Raw genomic sequence first — 20,524 nt, 5'->3', positions numbered from 1 at the left:
CTTTCCTCACAGGAAAATGTGATCCCTGGAACACAGTTTGAAGTGATTTTTTCCTCAAATCTCACACAGGTACTAAAACCTTATTTTTTTTCTTCTTAAACAGAAAAGTAAACTGGACGGTGAATCGACGCCAGACGGACACACAAGCACTTCTGACGAAAGAGACCCTATACTACAAGATACAAGATAGCATGGACTTCCACACACACGCACACGCACACACACACACACACACACACACACACACACACACACACACACACGGCTGGTGTCATGGACTCTTGCCAAATGCCGACATCATTCCAGTATGTTGAACTGAAAACACTGTCACTTTCAGGTGATCCGCTCTGTGTATTATCTATCATTTTAAATAAGTGCACATGTGACGCTACGCCACACTTTACTGTACTGTGAAGTCTATGACGCTCTCAGCCAAAGACTCAAGTTCACTTTATTAAAGGTGCAGTCAGTGATTCTGGAGAATGCTTGTTGTCAAAAATTGGTTAATATCCCTGCACTATCCGCTTCCTGCTAAAAAAAAAAAAAATCCTGTGTTAATACACAGCCTAGGCTCTGTAAATGGGCATGTTGCTTTGTTTACATACACGTTTACAGAGCCTATAGGTTGTGTATTGACACCAGATTATTTTAAGCGCACACACAGTACAGACAGGTAGCGGGTCATGATGAGATATTCACTGATTTTGACAAAAAGTTATTTGACAACAAGCGTTCTCCAGAATCAGTGACTCCACCTTTTCAATGTGGCTGTAGGGATTGAGACTGTTTCTATTGGCAGAAGACACTCTGTCATTTAAGCCTCGTTGCCAATAAGTGGTACAGTTTGGTTCAGTACCGTTCGACACACACATTTATTTGTGTTTTTTCACTGTCACAAAGTTGGAAAGGATACCAAACTAAGCAAACCTCTTTAAGCCATACCTTTTTTTTTGTCACCCTTTCGTTTGGGTACCAAGCCGTTCCCAAAAGGGGTGGAGCTACATAATGCAGTCCATTGATTGGTCGACAGAATCATCATTTTACGTGCGAGAGATAAACCGCTGTGTGCAATCTCCTCTGCAAGAGTGAAGAGTCTTGTGTTTACGAGTAAAAATGTCGGCACACAGCTCTTAGTTTAGTGTGGGACCCCACCTACCAACTAAGGGTGCTATCAGCAGTGGAAACGCAAACAAGATCTAGGGTTAGCGAACCGAACTGTGCTACTCTTTGGAAAACAAGGCATTTGAACCACTTTCCGTTTAAAGCTAAGAACTATGAAAAATAATGGTAACACTTTACAATAGGGTTAATTAATTAACTGTTAGTTAATGCTTAATTAAGGCTTACTAAGCGTTACCTAACTGTTAACGGTTGCTTAGTGAATGCTTAATAAACATAAATAAAGCATGAACTGTTATGCTTATTTTTTTAAACTTAACTAAACATTAACACTTACTTAATTGGCTTTAAGTAAGCATTGATTAGCCATTAATAGCATTACCTACCTATTAATTAATGCACCCATTTTGTTAAAGGAATACTTCACCCATACGGAACCAGCGTTCTATCATTATAAAATAACTATTATAATATGATGAATGAGGTTTTTCTTCCCTCAGTCTTCCCTTAGTCTTCCCTTGGCCCAGCTGTCCTGTTATTCCTAACCCTTACTGTGATGTCACAGTAAGGAAAATGTAGGGTTAGACAGTGAGACCATAAAACACTCTTTCTGGCTTTTCTCAGGCTAATATGATCAGATTTCAATTTTTTTTGCACATTTATACTACATAGGATCTCCGAGTTCAATACACCTTCATATTCCAACCGGTGAAGTAGGCCTTTAAGTGTTACCAAAATAACATTATGTCAAAGTTACGTTTTGAACAGTTTTGAGCGTATGTTGTTTCTATTCTACTCAGTGTTGCGACAATCTTCATTTCATAGTTTTGTTATTTCATTGGAGCAGTAGGAGAAAGTTGTCTTGTCAATTTTAAACTGTGATTTTTTTTAAAGCCCACTGTGAACTGTAAACCCAAATCCACAGAATCCTTCTAACTATGGTTGCGTTCCGAATCGCATACTTTCTACTATATAGTATGGTAGAAAAAAGATTTAGGATGTCCCGATTCTTGTGGCCAGATTTAGGATGGTTAGAAGTACCTGGATGTCCTACTTCATGCAGCCAAGATTGTTAGTGTTGAAAAGTGCATCCTATTTGGGCGATTCTGACCCACAATCCATTGCGCACGTGAAGTGACGTCACATCGACGAAGCCTCCATATGAAAACAAACGGGGATGCGACGGATATAAAAGCAAGAGGCAAGATCAAGGCGCAATGTTATGATGAAATAAGAGAGTAAAGTATGTCCCAATAGTATGCCTACTGCATCCTAACTAGATTCTTTTTATCGTCGGATGTAGTATGTAGAATAGAAAAAAGAAAGAGTATGCGATTCGGAACGCAACCTAAGTCATTTTACATGATAGTAAAGCATCTGAAAAGAGTTAGGGTATATTTATCAATCCAAATTAAAAGATATATTGTTATTTAGTGTGATTAACTTTTCAGAAATAGATTAATTGGGGCTATGTTCCTGTTTCTTATCACACAATAAGTATTATGAACCAATCAGGGCAGTTCTCAGACTGTTGCCACGGAGACCGTTTGATACGGCCATTCCCACACAGTTCTGTCAAAAAAAAGCTTTTCTTTTTTTTTCTTTTAAACCAAGATCTGTAATATTTATGAACGATAATTTTTCAATCAGATTTTTGTAAAAGCCTATTGAGACACCCAATTTTGATATCAGAAATTGATTTTTACTATTTTTCGACCAGGTTTTTGTGAATTTTGAGTATTTCACTACCATTGTGCCTTGTGCCCTTTCTATTGAGGAGAATATTGTTGTCAAACTAATCTTTTGATTCTTGTACACTTAGGATCACAGAATATAAGGTGAGACACTGCAGGTGAATTAGGTAAAAATGTGTAAATTGTAATTTTCCACAAAGCTTAATTGAATATGTTAATAACTAACTAATTATGCGTTAATTTGAATCTCTACAAAAAGGCAAAAATCTAGATGTTGGATAAAGCCAGAGTTAAAATCTATATTTCATTTTTGCAACATATTACAGTCCAAAGCTTTTACAGAACAGATTTTGGATACAGACTTCTTTTCATTTTATAAATCAGAAAATGTAATATACAGTTCTTTAAAAATGCATTTTTAAGAACAAAGTGTCTCATTAATCAGACAGTTAACAACATATGAACACATCCTTCTGTAATAACCTTCAGAATAGTGCTAAGAATGATTATGGAAAGTTTAGTTGATGTAAGTGCTTTAGAAGTTGAGATTTTTGGTTGGGAGTATTGAAAAAAAATAATGTTGAGATAATGGCCGTTAAAGATGGTTGTATAGGAGAAATATACAGACGCAAACAGACAAGGTTTAGTCAAATAAACACCTACATGTACATTGTTGCCCTTTTATTTATACCAGTATGAAAGAAGACATGTTATGGAAGCAAAATAGACAAAAATCTCAAAATCGACCAGTGCTTGAAAAAAATCATAATTGATAGGTTTCATATAGCGCTTTATTGCCTAGGCACTCAAAGACGCTTTACATTTCCTGGTTCAATTCGTTCACACTCAGTCATACCGGTGGTGGTAAACTACGAGAGTAGCCACAGCTGCCCTGGGGCAGACTGACGGAAGCGTGGCTGCCATTCAGCGCCAACGGCCCCTCCGACCACCACCTCAAACATACAGCAATCATACACATTCACACATATATCTGCCTGCAGTGTCTGATCAAACACTCCTCTGACAAACCTCTTGTACACTGCTGTCCTTGTTCTGTTTATATATATAAATGTGTGTGAATGTTTACCTTGAAAAATGGTGTTGAATGATCATGTGTTGTGTCAAATAATGAAGTAATAAAATAAAATGTGCCTATGCTAAAATGTATTACCTTTTTTTTTTATTCTTGGTAAATGGTAAATGGACTCCACATCTGTAGCTCTTTTCCCTGGTTTTTCACAGACCCAAAGCGCTTTACATTGTTTTGTACACATTCACCCATTCACACACACATTCATACACCGATAGCAGCAGCATCTACCACGCAGGGTGCTAGCTAACTATCAGGAGCAATTTAGGGTTCAGTGTCTCTGTGCCCAGGGATTGTGCGTCAGAATCGCCCAAATAGGATGTTGTTTTCAACACCAAAAATCTCGGCCGGATGTAGTAGACATCCGGGTATTTCTAACCATACTAAATCTAGCCACAAGGATTGGGACAACCTAAATCTTTTTTTCTACCATACTAAATAGTAGATAGTATGGAGATTGGAACGCAGCAATAGTTATTATGCAACACATGTACATGAAGCTAAAGTCATGTCCTGCGTTCCAATTCACATACTTTTTCTTTTTACTACACTACATACTAAAGTACAGAAGAGTTTTAGGGCCACAGGAGAGAATCAGATAAAAATCAGATAAGGAAGATTTTTTTTCAATATGTCGAGAAATGTCAAGAATAAAGACAAATACTCCAAAATGCTATTGGAGTTAGTGGGGCATTTATGTATTTTCAACATACTACAATTGACATGCATGTATTGGGACATCCACATCCTACATCTTTTTCTGGCATACTAAATAGTAGGGAAGTATAGGGATTGGAACGCAGGGATGGTCTCTGTTATATTTCACTCCACGCCCACTCTGACCTCAGCTCCAGATGTCAGCAGCTCCCGAGGCCTCCATCCATCATCACACACATTTTATCTACGCACATAAAAACAGCTGGAGATCTCTTTAAAATAACCAACTCTGAGCTGTGTGTGTGTGTTTGTGTGTGTGTGTTTGCATGGCGTGACCCTTCAAGTTCCGCTGTTAGTATATGATGAATGGATATCCAGACATGTATGTTAAACATGCAGGCTTAGCGAAAAGGTTAACCAATAAATGTCCACAGTAATATTAAAAAGGTACAGTGTGAAATATAGGTGTATCATGGCGTCTTCTAGTGGTGAGATTGTAGATGTCAGCGCTCCCTTGCTAACACTTCCAGAATTTACAGAAGCTACGATGGCCTTCAAGGACAAGAAGCTAGTTACCAAAGATGGCATCAACCACCACTGCCTCAAGTCTTTCCACAATATCAAGTGATGAGGTGAAGATGTATTTAGTTATTTATTCTATAGTACTTCTTCTTCTTCTTGGTCTTCCAACAGGTGCATTTCCCCCAGGACACCCACTATATATATAAAAACATGTAAGGCCTTAAGTTAAGTTTGTCTGTGCTACTGTAGAAACATGGTGGTGCAACATGGCGGCCTCAGCGCCACTGCTCCTATGTAGATATGAAAGGCTCATACTAAGGTCATACAACAAACAACTTTGATTTTCAAGTTCAAACAACAACTAAAACATACTTTATGAATATAATATTCCATTTCTACCAAGTGTGTTCTGACAAAAAGACAATAAATTCTACACACTGGACCTTTAAAAGGGGGCTATTGAGTCTGCATGGCTGATATATATCGGTAGAACATTCCTACGCTTGTTAAAAAAAAAAGTTAACGTCGACATTGTTCTTATAGCATTATAGGTTATGTCACTTTTATATCAGGCTTTATGATTGTCTTGTGATAGGCATGTTATCCACGCAATGCTCACCTCACTTGCACTTGTTGATAGCTGATGTATATGAGTCTATACAGCTGGTTGAAATGCAAAGGATTCTGAACCCTTTACCTTGGCTACAATCTTTTATCTTTTGTGATAACAATGTCCACTTTTGCTCAGGGTCGCAAGTCAAAGTCTGACAAAAAAAAATACATGTTGTCTTGCTTATATAAGTGTTGTTGTTACATACGTTGTGTAGATATTAGGCCATATATTAGTTCAAGAATTAAGTTATGTGAAGTTATCTTTATTAGTCAATTTACGAGAGGCACATTGAAATGTGTCTTTCCACACATCCCATCTTAAGTTACTACACTTCGCAGGGGGTCAGAGTGCAGGGTCAGCCATAGTACAGCGCCCCTGGAGCAGTTTGGGGTTAAGTGTCTTGCTCAAGGACACAATAGTAGAGATGGTGGGCACCGTAGATGTAATAGCAGCCACCACAAGTTTTACTACTAACACCCTCCTGTCCGGTGCCGGGGATCCAACCAGAGACCTCATGGTTACTGTTTGTTAATACGCTGCCATACTGAGAAATACAGAGAGAGTTTTGTGGAGCTGATAGGCTTTATGAACTTTGTGTCAACCCGTTTGCTTGAACGTAACCATGATTTATTTATTTGGAAAAAGTTACGCACTGTAGCTTTAAGAGCAAAATACATATGGAGGATTGTAGTTTTGGGCGTGCCTATGTGGCCTATGTTTTGAATGGCCCACTGTCTGGTAGTAGGCTCCATGGGGGTTTTCATTCCCTAGAATAAATACGCATAAACCATATGCTTGCGAGTGAGTGATGTTTGAATTTATGTTATAAATACATACACAGGCAGGCCTTCTGGTATCTACCTCAGCTATTTAAAGGTGTGATCATGGGTCGTTAGGGATTGTTTTACAAACCTTTAAAGGTGTAGTCAGTGATTCTGGAGAACGCTTGTTGTCAAAATCACTTTTTGTCCAAATCAGTGAATATCTTCTCATGATCCGCTACCTGTCAGTACTGTGATTTTACTCTTAAACCTGCAGTGTGTAGAAATGTAGTGTTTTATTTCCAAGCAGATTTTGTAGAAAGTAATTATAATATCCATAAGTACATTTAATTTAGTGCATAATAGCTGAACATTTTTTTTTTATTATTTATTTTTCCCTTAGAAAGGGTCTCATGTATGTCCATATTTCTGCATATTTTGGACCAAGGCCTAGTGCCGCCATCTTGAAAGTGTCATAGTTGGAATGTCATCAGGTGCATTGTTTAAAATTTAGAATCGTTCTTGTCCTTGAAGGCCACTGTAGCTTCTGTTATTATTCTAAAGGATTGGGGTTACCCAGGGAGTGTTGCATTCTAGAACTTTGTAGAACTTTCTTGATGATGTCATATTACACACTGCACCTTTAAATAAGGTACAACAAAAACTAGCAAAAAAGTTTCCATGACAAAAACTTGTGATATGCACACACACACACACACACACACACACACACACACACACACACACACACACACACACACACACACACACACACACACACACACACACACACACACACACACCATTTGACTGAAGCCATTTGGATAATGATAATGTTGGTCATGTATACTAGACACGTAACTGGTTTTGCAGTTTTAGTGTTGAACGCTAGGTGGAGCTGTTGAGTCAAACATGCCCTCACTAAGAAAAAAGCATTGGTAAAAAAAAAAAAAACATGTTCTTGCATTTTTAGGGTGCCAAGCCCGAGCAGTAGTTAGCCTGCTTTCGGTGTATGAATGTGTGTGTGCATGGTAACGTGTAAATGAGAACAGGTCTCCCTTGAAAAAGAGTCTCCGTTCTCAATGGGATTTACCTGTATAAATAAAGGGTAGAAAATGCTTGTCTAGAAAGCCTGTTATTCACCACCGGAATTGTTTGATTTTTTTCTTCTCCCAGGATTCAAGTTGTTATATCCACTAAATTACAAAATAAATCTACTTTCAAAATAAAGAAATGGATACATATAGTACTTGAACTCACACATAATCAGACAGTACAAGGCACATATTTTTCTCATGTGTGAGGAAAAAAAATACAACATTTACTTTTAAGTAAAAGGTCAACTTTATTCAAACAGCACTTTTTCCTAAAAATGTTACAAAGTGTGGGGGCGCCCTCAGCTCAGTTGGTAGGACGTCCCCCCCCCATGGGCCTCAGCCAGCAGCGGACCCGGGTTTGATTCCAGCCCGCGGTCGTTCTCTGCATGTCACTCCCCTCTCTGCCCCATTTCTACACTATCAATAAAGCTTAAAAATGCCAAAAAGAATATCTTTAAAAAAAAGTGCTTAACAGAAGAGATGAGTACAAAAAAGTTAAATATAAAGTACAGCGCTTATGTTTACACAATACTGTCACTCACAGAATAAATCCTCAAATACAATGTAGACAGAGTATGTAAAGAGTCACAACAACACAGTAACAATATTTTCTTGTTTATAAAATGTAAATTAAATAAGTTAGTTTCCAATCAAAATGAGGTTGTAGCCCATTGTCTGCCTTATGACCATAGTGGAAATTATTCTAGACAATTTGTTTTTCCTCAAATTGGCCCTGTTACTCTTCCATACCTTACTGTCTTGTGTTAATTAAAATATTATTTTCTTTGGGCTGCATAAGTCACTTCTTGCTGTAATAAATAATACTAAACCTATAAATGACAACATGGCATTATTTGGTTCTCATATGACAAAATAAACATATTGAATCTCCTCTGTATCTTTCTGCTCTGGTGACCTGCTATCTTAGAATAAATTAACGTTAGGTTACATAAAGACAGGCAACACAATAAATAACGTTTCATTTCATTGACAGTAACCTGGTTAAATAAAGGATATAATAATAATACATTTCAGGATTCTAAATTACCCTCCCCCTTCTTCCACACTACTGCTTGACGTCATGAAGAGGCGTGTCCTATCTGACCAAACGTCTCAGAGCTCGACACGCACACACACCGTCTCTGGTTACTATCTGCTGCCAACGAGGAAGAATGAGTTCTCCACAAACGGTGACTATACAGCTTATGTTACTATGGCGATATTAAAACGTTTCTTCTCTTTTTAGCCCGTTAAAAGCGTTTCTTTATGGGGGAGTTGTTCCTCAGCCTCGCGGGTCTAAGGACAAAGGGTGTCGTATTACTGTCTATACGGATCGTAAGCCCACTGACGCACATTACTGTCTGTCTGCGATATCGGGCTACATAAATAAAACTGATTCGATTCGATTAGAGTTATTTCTGCTGAAACTGAATCAAAACGTGTGTTTTTGGAGCGACCTTTGAGCAGAGAAAATGAACGAGTTGAAGAGCAGTTCATGTTACCCAACTTGCTGCCCTGTAATGGCGGCTTGCTTGCGTCGCTGTGCTTTGCGGGGTTGCCAGATCTCACTAGACTAGAGAAACAAGCAGCTGGGCCTTTAAAAAGAGCTAAACAAAATCATATCCCTGATCATTTCTACACAAACAGCAGCGGCGGCTCGCCCATACAGGGCGATAGGGCGCCGCCCTCCTTGACCCATACCAGCAAAAACAAAAATATAATAACGATGACAAATATTTTTATTTAATTTTATTTATAATCATAATTTATGATTTCAATACAGTTTGTACCTGCATCTAAGTCTGAATATCATTGTACAATCAGCGTCTGTGCGCTGTACCGTCACTCTGGGGCGATTCAGGGCTGGTTGAAAATCGCCCTGAGCGCTCTCATATAGACTTGAATGTAAAACTTTAATGGCTTTTGACCCATCCTGTTGGCAGCACAGACACTACATGGATAACTTCGGCTGTCACCCCTATGCATCATCTCTCAGAAAAGGTAAAACAAACATTAAACATCAATCTGCATATGGATGAGCCAGCGCCGTTCAACAGCTGATCCATAGACTGTTCACTCTGAAAGCTGCTATCATCGTCAGGCATAAACCCGCCTACCAAGTGCAGTGTTACCCATAGAATTTTTTTAGGCCCGGTGGTAAGAGCTGATAAAGAGTGCGTACCAAATTTCTAGAAGAAATTGACCAAAACGAACCCCATTTGGGATGAGCCTCTTTTGACAGCCCGCTAAAAATGAGGGCATAGGGTTATGCTTTCACATTCGGTACGTTTGTACATGTGGTGTTTCTCGCAGGATTTTTAGATCCTGCTGGGTGAGAATGGACCTTCTAGTGGGTTCTGGGGGCATGCCCCAGCGGAAGAAAACCTTATCCTTTTAAAGTTAAATGCATCAATCTGGTGCACTTTGAGAGGCTAAATCTGATTTAATTTTGTGCTCTGTAAACAACTGTCATGTGTCCTGCCTATAACTATTTTCTGTAATAATTTGGAGAAACAAGCCATGTAAACTATTGAAGAAAAACACATGGATTTCGATACAAATACGAAAATAAAATACAATAAACACTAAGATCTAATATAGACAGGTCCTGTCTAGTACTCATTTCTGGATTAATCTGGATCACCTCACCTTGAAGCTATAGCCTATTGAAACATTTTCTTTATTTTTTTTATGCAAATAGCCTTGTTGGAAATAAATGAATAACATAGGCTACACATCATAATTAGCCTATCAACATGTTACATAAGCCAAATTCCCTATTGTGACCCTTATTTCATCTAGCCTATTTCTCCTATAATTTAAAACATAAAAATAAAGTAGCATTGAAAATACAAAAATATAAAGCTTGTAGGCCTACACTAACCTGCTGTTTGCATGATAACTTAACAGTTTAAACAATACATAAATTAATATGTCCCTTGAAAATAAATGAATGCTTTTCTGAGAATGTCAAAGGAAGTAGCAGTGTGGCACTTCTGTAAACTTACTGAAACGAGTGCATGCCGTTTTTTTCTTCGCTGTTTCTGCTGTTGATACAGATTGGTTGTGTTGCCAAGGCGACGTAGCGATTTTAACTCTCTAAAGGTGCGAACACACTAGGCACTTTACACGCGTAAGATTTACGCGTAACGCAGCTAAAATGTTGCTTGATCATTTTGTGTCAAAAATGGTTATGCGCGCGTAATGTGCCTAGTCTCCCTCCCGATATTGTATTTCCCTAATCAACCATGGCTGCGATCAGACCCGACCCGACACAACAGCGTGCATGTCCGCACAAAAAACAACAACACCACGGCCAACAACTGTGCCAAAAGACAAACTGAACAGCACAAATAGCCTAGCATTTAAACAGCATTGCATATTCACGGCAGCTACATAACAAACACAGTTACAGCAGCATCGGTGCACGGCGGCACAACATAAAGGCAAGTATTCAAAATTACCCTACCTGGCTGTGACAGGGGACCGTGGCTGGCGTAGATCAACATCGGTGCTTCGTGTACTTGTCGTGAAAGTCCCGCGCACGCGCGTGTCTGTGTGTTTTGTCGCTCTTTTTGGATCACTCAGCCTTTACAGGAGCTTATATCCAGTCAGGAGCTTGTAGCCTAGGTATTCGGGAACTGTTAGATCCAATGTTGTTCTTTATTGCCATATAAAATCCGTTTTCATCGCGTATTTTAGTTAGGGATTTATGCTAATCGCCTGTAAGCATGTGGTCATTAGCATACATGCAAGGAAAAAGCCTATGGACTTTTTAAAAGAGCATGAATAGTTTCTATTATGTATAACTTATATTTATTTTAGAATTTTCTCATCAGTTTTTGACTCCCAAGACTAAGAAGAAGTGTTTTAAGCAATAACAAGCTTAATCAATGTGCCTTTTTGTGTCATATCAATAAATAATTGTGAGATATTTTTTTGCTTTTTTTACTGTCTAATTGATAATTTCTTGCATTCAAACGACATCACTGCAGCACACATATTCTGATAGTCCAGGTTGTGACCCAAATAAATGATAGCTTGACAGCTATGCATTATAGGGGTGATGAATGCAATCTTAAGAGAATAAATCCAGGCGAACCGAAACATCTCAAAAATGGCTTAGGGCTCAGAGGTTAAAAGGCTGGTACAAGCTCTTAAGGGATGCACTGTGCACAATGTATATATACATAGTTAAATAATATATATTACATTTGCAGATGAGTCTAAAAAGCTGGGTGAAAAAGAAAGGCAGACGGGGACAATGGAGGAGCTGAGGTTATTAAAGCAAATTAGGGAAGCAAACTTTTAAGCTAATGAGAATTTTCTTTTGGATTTGAATGCATAATGCTAGGTGATGAGTTAATGCTTTGAACATTACAAATACATGTATACAAGGTAATTTGAAGGAAACAAATACGATTTCTAGCATTTCTTACTTGTTGTTTAAGTGCTCAAGTTTATTACAGAAAATACAGGTAGACCAAGTAAGGGAGGAAAGAGAAGTGACAGAGAAGCAAGGAGAACAAGAGAGAGAGGGTGCAGTGGTAGATCCTGAGAGGTGTTTTGCCCATGATTGCAGGAGATTTAATTTTTGAACAATGTGTCTTATGTAAAAAACAGTGTGCAGTGTTTTGAAAGAAGTGTGTTTGAGAATTTCAAACACAGTGCAAAGCACTTATCGTGTTTGTAGGGTTGGTGCTTTTGTTTAGGGCATGGTTACAAAAGTCAGAGGTTGTGATGCTTTGGGCATAGCAACCACTGTTTATTTAAGCATTAGGCAAAAATCTGTAAATAAATTGTGCAAAATAATTTTTGAGTTGTGGCATTTTTTGTTTAAATATTAATTTCTATACAAAAATGTCAAAATCTGTAAATGAAGACACAAAAGGCAAAGTTACAACACCAATAATCCTATCTACAGTAATACACAGGACTGTGTGAATAGGATTTAAGTGCATATTCTCCTCTCAAAATGCACCAGTTTCATGGATTCCAATGTACAGGGTACAAAAAAATTTGGTCGGGGGGGCACGCCCCCGGAACCCCCTAGGGGGTTCGGGGACCAGAGCACTGCTGCTGAAAAAAATCCTGTGGGAAACACTGCACTGCATTGTTTTTTATCAATAGTTTGACAAAATGGTCCCACACCGCACTCTTATGTGAAGCTGACACTTCATGGAGAAGTGACACTCCTGCAGCTCGCTCACGACCAGACGTGCACTCACATACACGGTGAAATCTCCCATTAAAAAAAAACGGCATAACCCACTGATTTTCGGATTTCTATTCTATTTTTAAAGTCAACTTGAGCGCAAGTAGAAAACCGGTCATTCGGTCGACACATTCACATCCCTAATGCATATAGAGAAAGTAATAAAAACTGCCTACCACACCACAAAGAATGATCAGACCTTCATCTCTTATTTATTTTTTTAATGTTTGAACATGACTTCTGCAGGTGAACTATTCATTAAACTGCCCAAATTCAAGAATAAAAACAATCATCAAACTACTGGACTTTAAAATACTGGCCCACTCTTTCAACATACTTTCAGTTGTAGGCTTCAAATTCAATATGTTTGCCTGGTTTTATATTAGGTTATGTGTATGAGCAATATCAACATTTCATATAATTAACTAAAAGAAAAATAACCAAATCTAAAGGGAATATCTGTACTGTTACAGTATAGATATTCCCTTTAGATCTGGTTATTTTTCTTTATTTTTCTAATACAGGTATTATAATTATTGACACTAAATTATGAAGAAGAAAAAAGTGTGTGCAGGGCCAGTGAAAATATACAAGGGGCCAGTAAAACTCGGATCCACTGGCCAGGCGGGCCTGTAGGAAAAAAAAGTTATGTTGAACCCTGTATTTGTCGTCATAACGACTGATAACGGGGCTGAACCATCAAAGAAAAAAAAGAGAATGAAATTAAGAAAAGCTAAAAGGGAGAGTGATAGACGGGCGGGAGGAGGACGTTGCCAACGCCAAACAACGTGTAAACAATTTCACGGGAGCGAACTAGACTGCATTGTTTGCTCCTAAATGAATGAGCGGTACTAACACAAAGTTTGCTTTGCCTCACCATCATCAGATGATTCGACCATTATTCATCTGAAATAGTCATCATTTACAACATCATAAACACATTACCTCATCGTGATCCATACTAACTGCCGTCTCTCGTTCATTCGCTTTCTGTGAGGACACGGAGTCTTTCGGCTCCGTGAGAGTAGTTAGGTGACACTGCATCAACTCATTGCAATCAGGTGTGTGTGGCACTGGCATTAGTTGTCACTAACCACTCTCACGGAGCCAAAAGAGTCCGGTGCCCTCACACTTTCAATAGGCTTCACGGACATGCACTATATTGCGTCCTATTCATTTGACTCTCGCACGGATGGCACGCGCTAGAAAACAGCTTTGCGACAGCTGGCATCGTAAAAATACCGTTTTTGTCCCAAGGGGCCGCCAACTGACAAAGTTACTCGTAGTGGCTTTAAATGCTGTGCGCAAAAGCTCATTGACTTCATACTTTATCCAAAGCGACTTACAAAACTGTCTCTGTATTGTATCGCTTATTTAAGCCTGTAGACAAGCCTAGTGCTGCTTCCTCCTCTCACGATGCTGCTGCTGGTGCATTGGAGGGGCAGGGCACCTGAACGTTATCGTCCACAAGCTCTGCCCCTCAGCAAGCGCTCTCCCTTCCCTTCTATCAGCTCAGGCTGCCTACTGTAAATATGGGTTTTCAGGTTGCTGCTGGGTGCGATTTTAAAAAGAGAGAAGAAACAAAACCTGCAAGAATTACATCTCACACACAGCAACAATCAAAATCAATTGTGTTCTACTGGGGTTTTAAAAAACAAATTATTCAATTTTTTTCACGTTGCAATTTTACTACTTTTGTCTGGAAAATTCCTTAATATCAGTGTGCCTGCCAGCAGAAGTGGATTTGTTTTAAGCTCCCTATTTTCTGTCTTTGCCTTTTCATGCTTCCCTGTTTTATTAATGTAAACATTGTCCCATCCTGTCAAGTGTCCCTTCTCTGTGATTACTGGCCCCTCCCTAATGTGTGTGACCTGTGTCTCCAATGGATTTGAATATTTAAAGGGGACATATTATGCTAAATCTCGGTTTTAAAGGTGTATTTCCAAGGTCTACTAGAAAAGGTTTTCATGGTTTATTGTTCAAAAAACCCATTAGTTTTCTACCATTGCCCATTTCTTCATCACCTTTTCTAGCCTTCTTTTGCCTTTTGCCTCACATTACAGACATTGAATTACTTACATTTCGGACGGATTGTGTCTCAGTCTTCCTGGCACAGTCTCCTCCACACTCCAGTAAAAAGGCTTTGATCACACTAACAGATTGCAAACCTTTGCTGGAGATAGCCTAACAAAAAATGAAGTAAATCCATTCAGACCTAGTGTGCTTCGAGGCTGGGGTGTGATGGTAGCTTGAGGTTGAGCTCACTCTGCAGCTTGTTGTTGCATGAGCGAGTGGAGGCTCAGCCAGGTGTGTGTGGTTACCAACGGGGCGTTTTGATTTGCCAATCAACTGAGTTTCTGGTGAGCTTTCCCGTGGGAGTATTTATGATAACGAAAACCGACCAATTTCGTCATCAGTCGGTGTATTTTGGAACAAACCTTCAAATCCCCCCTTTTTCAAAATAAGTGTCCCAGAAGAAACTGACATATTTGTCTTTTTGAAGCTTGTGTTTGCTGGTAGGGACCCCAATAACCTAAACAGTGTGCCCAAACACAGGCAATGTTTGGTTTTTCATAATATGTCCCCTTTAAGTCTTTGTCTTCTTGTCATTTGTTGTAAAATCCTAACGATTCCCATCCCTACTGCCGACCCTGACTCCTGCCTCACTCATACTCTGCCTTTGTATTTCTGTCTGTCTGTCGCTACAGAAACAAAAAAGAAAGAATCCTAAACCTCACGGCTGTCAACAGTGTCACAAAGAGTTCAGGTTGATGACAGCCTTAATCAAACATCAGAGAATCCACACCGGAGAGAAGCCCTTCTGCTGTGACCAATGTGGCAAAACATTCACTCGCTCAGCAGACCTCAAGCGCCACCAACGGATTCACACTGGAGATAAGCCGTACAGATGTGACCTATGTGGCGAAAAATTCATTGACTCAGCAAACCTCAAACGCCACCAACGTATTCACACCGGAGAAAAGCCGTACAGCTGTGAGGACTGTGGTAAAACATTCGCTATCTCAGGATCCCTCAAACGCCACCAACTTATTCACACAGGAGTGAGGCCGTACAGCTGTGACCAGTGTGGGCAAAGCTTTGCTCGATCAACCCACCTCAAAGTCCACCGACGTATTCACACTGGAGAGAAGCCGTACACCTGTGAGGACTGTGGCAAGAGTTTCAACTACAGTAGTTCTTACAATATTCACAGAAACATCCACACAAAGGAAAAAATCCACCCTTGTCTGCATTGTGGGAAAGTCTTCAGTTTCCCAAACTATGCTCATGAGCGTAGCCACACTGGAGTCAGACAACATCAATGTCCACACTGTGACAAACGGTTCTACTCATCGTCTGACCTCATGAGGCATGAGCGAATCCACACTGGAGTCAAACCACACCAATGTCCACACTGTGAAAAAGGGTTCGCTAAACTTTCTCACCTCGTAAGTCATAAGCGAATGCACACTGGATTCAAACCGTACTCTTGCGTCAAATGTAAGAAAAGCTTCACCGTAAACTACAACCTGAAGAAGCACAAGTGTGTTTAAACCTGGACCGATAAGACCATGATGTGTGAACTCCTGTGTGCATTTCATTTGATTTAAGAACTCACTGAACGATCACATCTGAAGGATCACATCTGATTTATGAAATTCTGTAATTGTTTTAAATGTAACTGTATTTTGTTCATAATATACAGGGTTTTTCCTGGCTCAGAATGGGCCTTTGGGGGGTCAGTACGCGGACTGCTTTCTTTTGGGGTTGCAACTATGTATAACAGTAAAGGCAAAACGTTTGTGTATTTTAAGAGGGTGTGGGGTTGGGAGAGGGGAGTTTCTGTACAGATAAAGAGCATTTCAGTTAGCCTGTCAAATCACAATAAACAACCTGTAGATATGAAGTCAAAATACTAATGATGACAATCTATTTAATAATGTAATTGTTTCTAATTGATCTAAACTATGGAAATTGCAAGAAGGTAGGGCTGCTTGATTATGACAAAAATCATAATCATGATTATTTTGATTGACATTGTGTAATCACAATTAGTAAAGACAGTTAATCATTGCATTTATTTAACTTTTAACAAGGTTGTTTCTATTAACGCCATGACTTTGGACTTTAAACATAGGCCTAATTGAACTAAAAACAAGGAAAATAGAAATAGGCTAAATAAGTGAAACATAGGCTATATTTTAAATAATTGAATAAAATCAATATGTCAAATTAAAATGAACCAGTCGCTAATGGTGTTGATAGGACACGTATTTTGCTAGCAGGAATGTGACGGCATCATTTATTTATGTCTCAAGGAGCAGGGTAGATAGGCAGTTGCATTGTACAGACAGTTGTGGTGGCAGGAGTCAAGGAGCTTTAAACTCCTGTGTTTTTAATGAATGTATTGCCTCGTCATAGACCACTATGATTCGACTTAAAGTGAATAAACAAATTGGTCGGGATGTTTTGAGGTGCAGACATTTTCGCATTTGCCTTTCTCTCTCTCGGTCGGTCGCGTAGCCTATGTCACGTGACTCGCGTGTCCGCGAGTGACTTTTCTTGCACATTTTTTTAATCTGTTGTGAGTCTGAAGTGTTTTCAGACAACACAATTAGTTTTACCCTTCTTCTCGACCAAAGGATGACTTTCTGTCGTCCTTGGAAGTTTTTTCAAAACACCGGGCAATGCGCAACATTTCCCTCCTACTCTGGACCAGCCGACAGCTAAATCTATCAGGTGAGGGAGGGGCCGAGCGGAGCTCCCGGTTGAAAGGGTTCGCTGCATTTACAAGCCTGCATGCCCGGCGTGCGGAACAATGATAATTTAATTACGATTATTTAGTTTTCATGATTGAAGTAAGCCGTATTAATCAAAATTTAAATGTAAGTTATTGTCCAGTCCCTCAAAACGATGACTTAAATTGGGCTGAATTTGGAGAGGTTTTAAATGGCTATAATTATTCTCTAATTTTATCATTTTGGCGCTTGTGATTTTCCTTTGGCGCTCGGTAAATCCTCTTCGGGGGGCGCCAAAATGTTCTCTATGCTGGAAAAACCCTGAATATAACAAGTGAAATTGTTTTGTCCACAAGGTGTATCAAATATGATACATGTGAATATAAATATTATATCTGAAAATCCTATAATCGCTATTATTCTGCATTTCATGATGCAATCTGCAGCCAAATACATATGTTTTGAATGCTAAATTTGGTTAAAAACTTAATACCTCTCACGATATACTTATATAGAGTAGATTTTGATGTATTTATACTTTTGTTTGTGCAAACAAGGACCTTTCATTATACTTTAAAAAATAAAGTAATTACAGGTCTAGTGTGTTTTTATCTGAATATTTAGTTGCATTGTGTGGTGAAAGTCCTACCTAAGTAAACTCTCCACTTCAGATCAGAATTACTTTTATTACATCTTATTGTACAGTGCACAACAGTACAATTCTTAAGCTTGGTTCCTCAACATTCACATAGCAGCAACAACACAGGATAAAGTAAACAAAGATACGCTGAACAAAAATATAAACGAGACACTTTTGTTCTTGCTCACGTTTTTCATGTGGTTAACTAAAAAATCACACTCTTTTCCCATACACAAAAATAAACATGTCATTCAAATATTGTTCACAAATTGTCTAAATCTGTGTTGGGGGGGGGGCACTTCTCCTTTGCCGAGATAATCCATCCCATCTCACAGGTGTGGCATATCAAGATGCTGATTAGACAGCATGAATATTGCACAGGTGTGCCTTAGAGTGTCCACAATAAAAGGCCACAGTTTTTCTTTATTGGGGGGGTTTGAAAACCAGTCAGTTTAAAAATAAATGTTTTTCCTTTATTTATGCATAAAAATGGGAGCAAAAACAGAAGTGTTGTGTTCACGATTTTTGCTGTTAGAAATGTGTGTGAATGCTGAAAAGCTGACGCTAAACTGGATCGCTGAATGACTATACTCTTTTAAAACGTGTGACATAGTCCTTAAATAGGCAGAATGAGTCACCCATTCTTAACCGTATTCCCTCTTAGCAACTTGTATATGAATATTGTTTCTTTGACTTTAGCTTGAAGTATTTATGAAGGTTTCGATTTAGCATTATATCATGTTATATCCAGATTATTATACTGCTAAGTTTTGAGCTGTTTTGGCATTTTATTAAATATTTATATATTTTGAAAGATCTGCACACATCTGCCCTAGTTAGTCCTGGGTCTTCTGTACTTCCTCAGCCGGGGAGTTGGTCTCCAAACATGTAGAAAAAGTGTTCAGCTCACGTGGGAGAGATGCAGACACTTCCTCAGTCACACTCAATGTTGTGTTGCAGTCTGTTAGAGATGTAGTTTGATATAAATCAGCTCCTGGATTAATAGTACTGTATTTATGTAATATTCACTCATTCACGTAGTCACGTCAAATGTTTAGAGATAAAAACCTAAAACATTCTCTCACCTACATGTTATATTGTATTATGACAAACGGAAAAAGCATAAATCATTGTTTGCTGATGTTTTAACAACTGATAATAAAATCCATGTGTAATACAGATGTGTCTGCGTGTTTATTTTACAGAAACAAAGTTGAAATGTATTTAATTTATTTAGTTCAATATTTACTAAAATGCTGAAACAGCTCAAAACTTTAAGGAGTATAAGGATCTGGAAATAACAAGATATAGAGCTAAATTCAAACATTCGAAAATACTTCCAAGCTGAAAAGAAACAAACAATATTCATAAACAAGATGCTAAAAGTGAATATGGTTAAGGATGGGTGACTCATTCTGCCCATTAACGGATTATTTCACACTTTTTAAAACATTTTCCATGTCTTTCTATTAATATTTCAACTAGAAAAATCATCAAATGTTTTAAGATTCAACATCATTCTTACATTAGGAGAGTTGAACTATATTCAGCTGATTCATATAAATCCAAGCTAGCAATGCAGTTTAGCTCTAAGCCAATTAAAGGACGTTTTCAGTTTTTTTCAGAATATTCATACTCATTCAGCTATCCAGTTTAGCTTCAGCTTTTCAGCATTCACACAGATTTTCAACAGGAAATTCATTTTCTAATTAAAACCATTATAATAAAAATATGCATTATTGAAAACAACAACTATAAATTGATTCAAAATAATGAAGAAAATAAGTGGTTTCAAACAATATAAAGACAACTGCATGCAGAGCGGTTAAAAGATTTCAAAAACGACAAAACTATGATTACATTTGAAAAGACAGATCCTCAACAAAATGTAAAATAATTATTCTGATGGGATCAGATAAACTATTGGAAAAGGGTTTACTCAGGTGAATGAGGGTCTACAACATACTCTTTTTATCCTGATTGATAGGTGGAATTTCATATGAAAACAGGGCTCTGCATTTTTTACATGATAATCAAAGCCTTCGGTCATATGCTGAGATACAAAAATCCTTATGTATTCTCTCACCTACATGTATTGATGTATGACAAACAGAAAAAGTGTATTATTGTTTGATGATGCCTTAATAGCTCTGATAATAAAATGCATGTGAAATACAGATGTGTCAGTTGTATCTGTTCTACAGAAACAAAGCTGAAATGTATTTTATTTATTCAGTCCAATCTTTAATAAAATGCAAAATCAGCTCAATACCATCAGCGGTGAGAGGATCTGAAAACAACATAAAATAATGTTTAATTCAAACATTCAAAATCATCTCTTCAAGCTTAAACCTAAGGAACAATGTGTAACCTGTTT

At 38.3% G+C, this 20,524-nt stretch overlaps 2 protein-coding genes across 4 annotated transcripts in view; both read left to right on the top strand.

Annotated features, from left to right (window-relative positions):
* Positions 1 to 3,960, top strand: part of scarb1 (scavenger receptor class B, member 1) — a 36,197-nt gene extending 32,237 nt beyond the window's left edge. For 2 of the 3 annotated variants that reach the window (XM_080046420.1, XM_080046419.1), the window contains exon 13: positions 104 to 3,960. The gene's annotated coding sequence lies outside the window, so the exon portion shown is untranslated. The remainder of the gene's footprint in view (positions 1 to 103) is intronic. The other variant, XR_013845325.1, reaches the window with a different exon arrangement.
* Positions 3,961 to 8,675: 4,715 nt separating this feature from the next.
* Positions 8,676 to 19,318, top strand: LOC307264904 (uncharacterized protein). Its single transcript, XM_080046449.1, has 2 exons — positions 8,676 to 8,743; positions 15,477 to 19,318. The coding sequence occupies exons 1-2, from the start codon at positions 8,726 to 8,728 to the stop codon at positions 16,320 to 16,322; spliced, it is 864 nt and encodes a 287-aa protein (XP_079902575.1). The 5' UTR covers positions 8,676 to 8,725; the 3' UTR covers positions 16,323 to 19,318.
* The last annotated feature ends 1,206 nt before the right edge of the window (positions 19,319 to 20,524 follow it).

The sequence above is a fragment of the Ammodytes marinus genome (assembly GCF_949987685.1).
Source record: "Ammodytes marinus genome assembly, chromosome: 18".
Classification (NCBI taxonomy): Eukaryota; Metazoa; Chordata; class Actinopteri; order Uranoscopiformes; family Ammodytidae; genus Ammodytes; species Ammodytes marinus.
The sequence above is the reverse complement of the archived record's forward strand: the minus strand, read 5'-3'. Positions and strand labels throughout refer to the sequence as shown.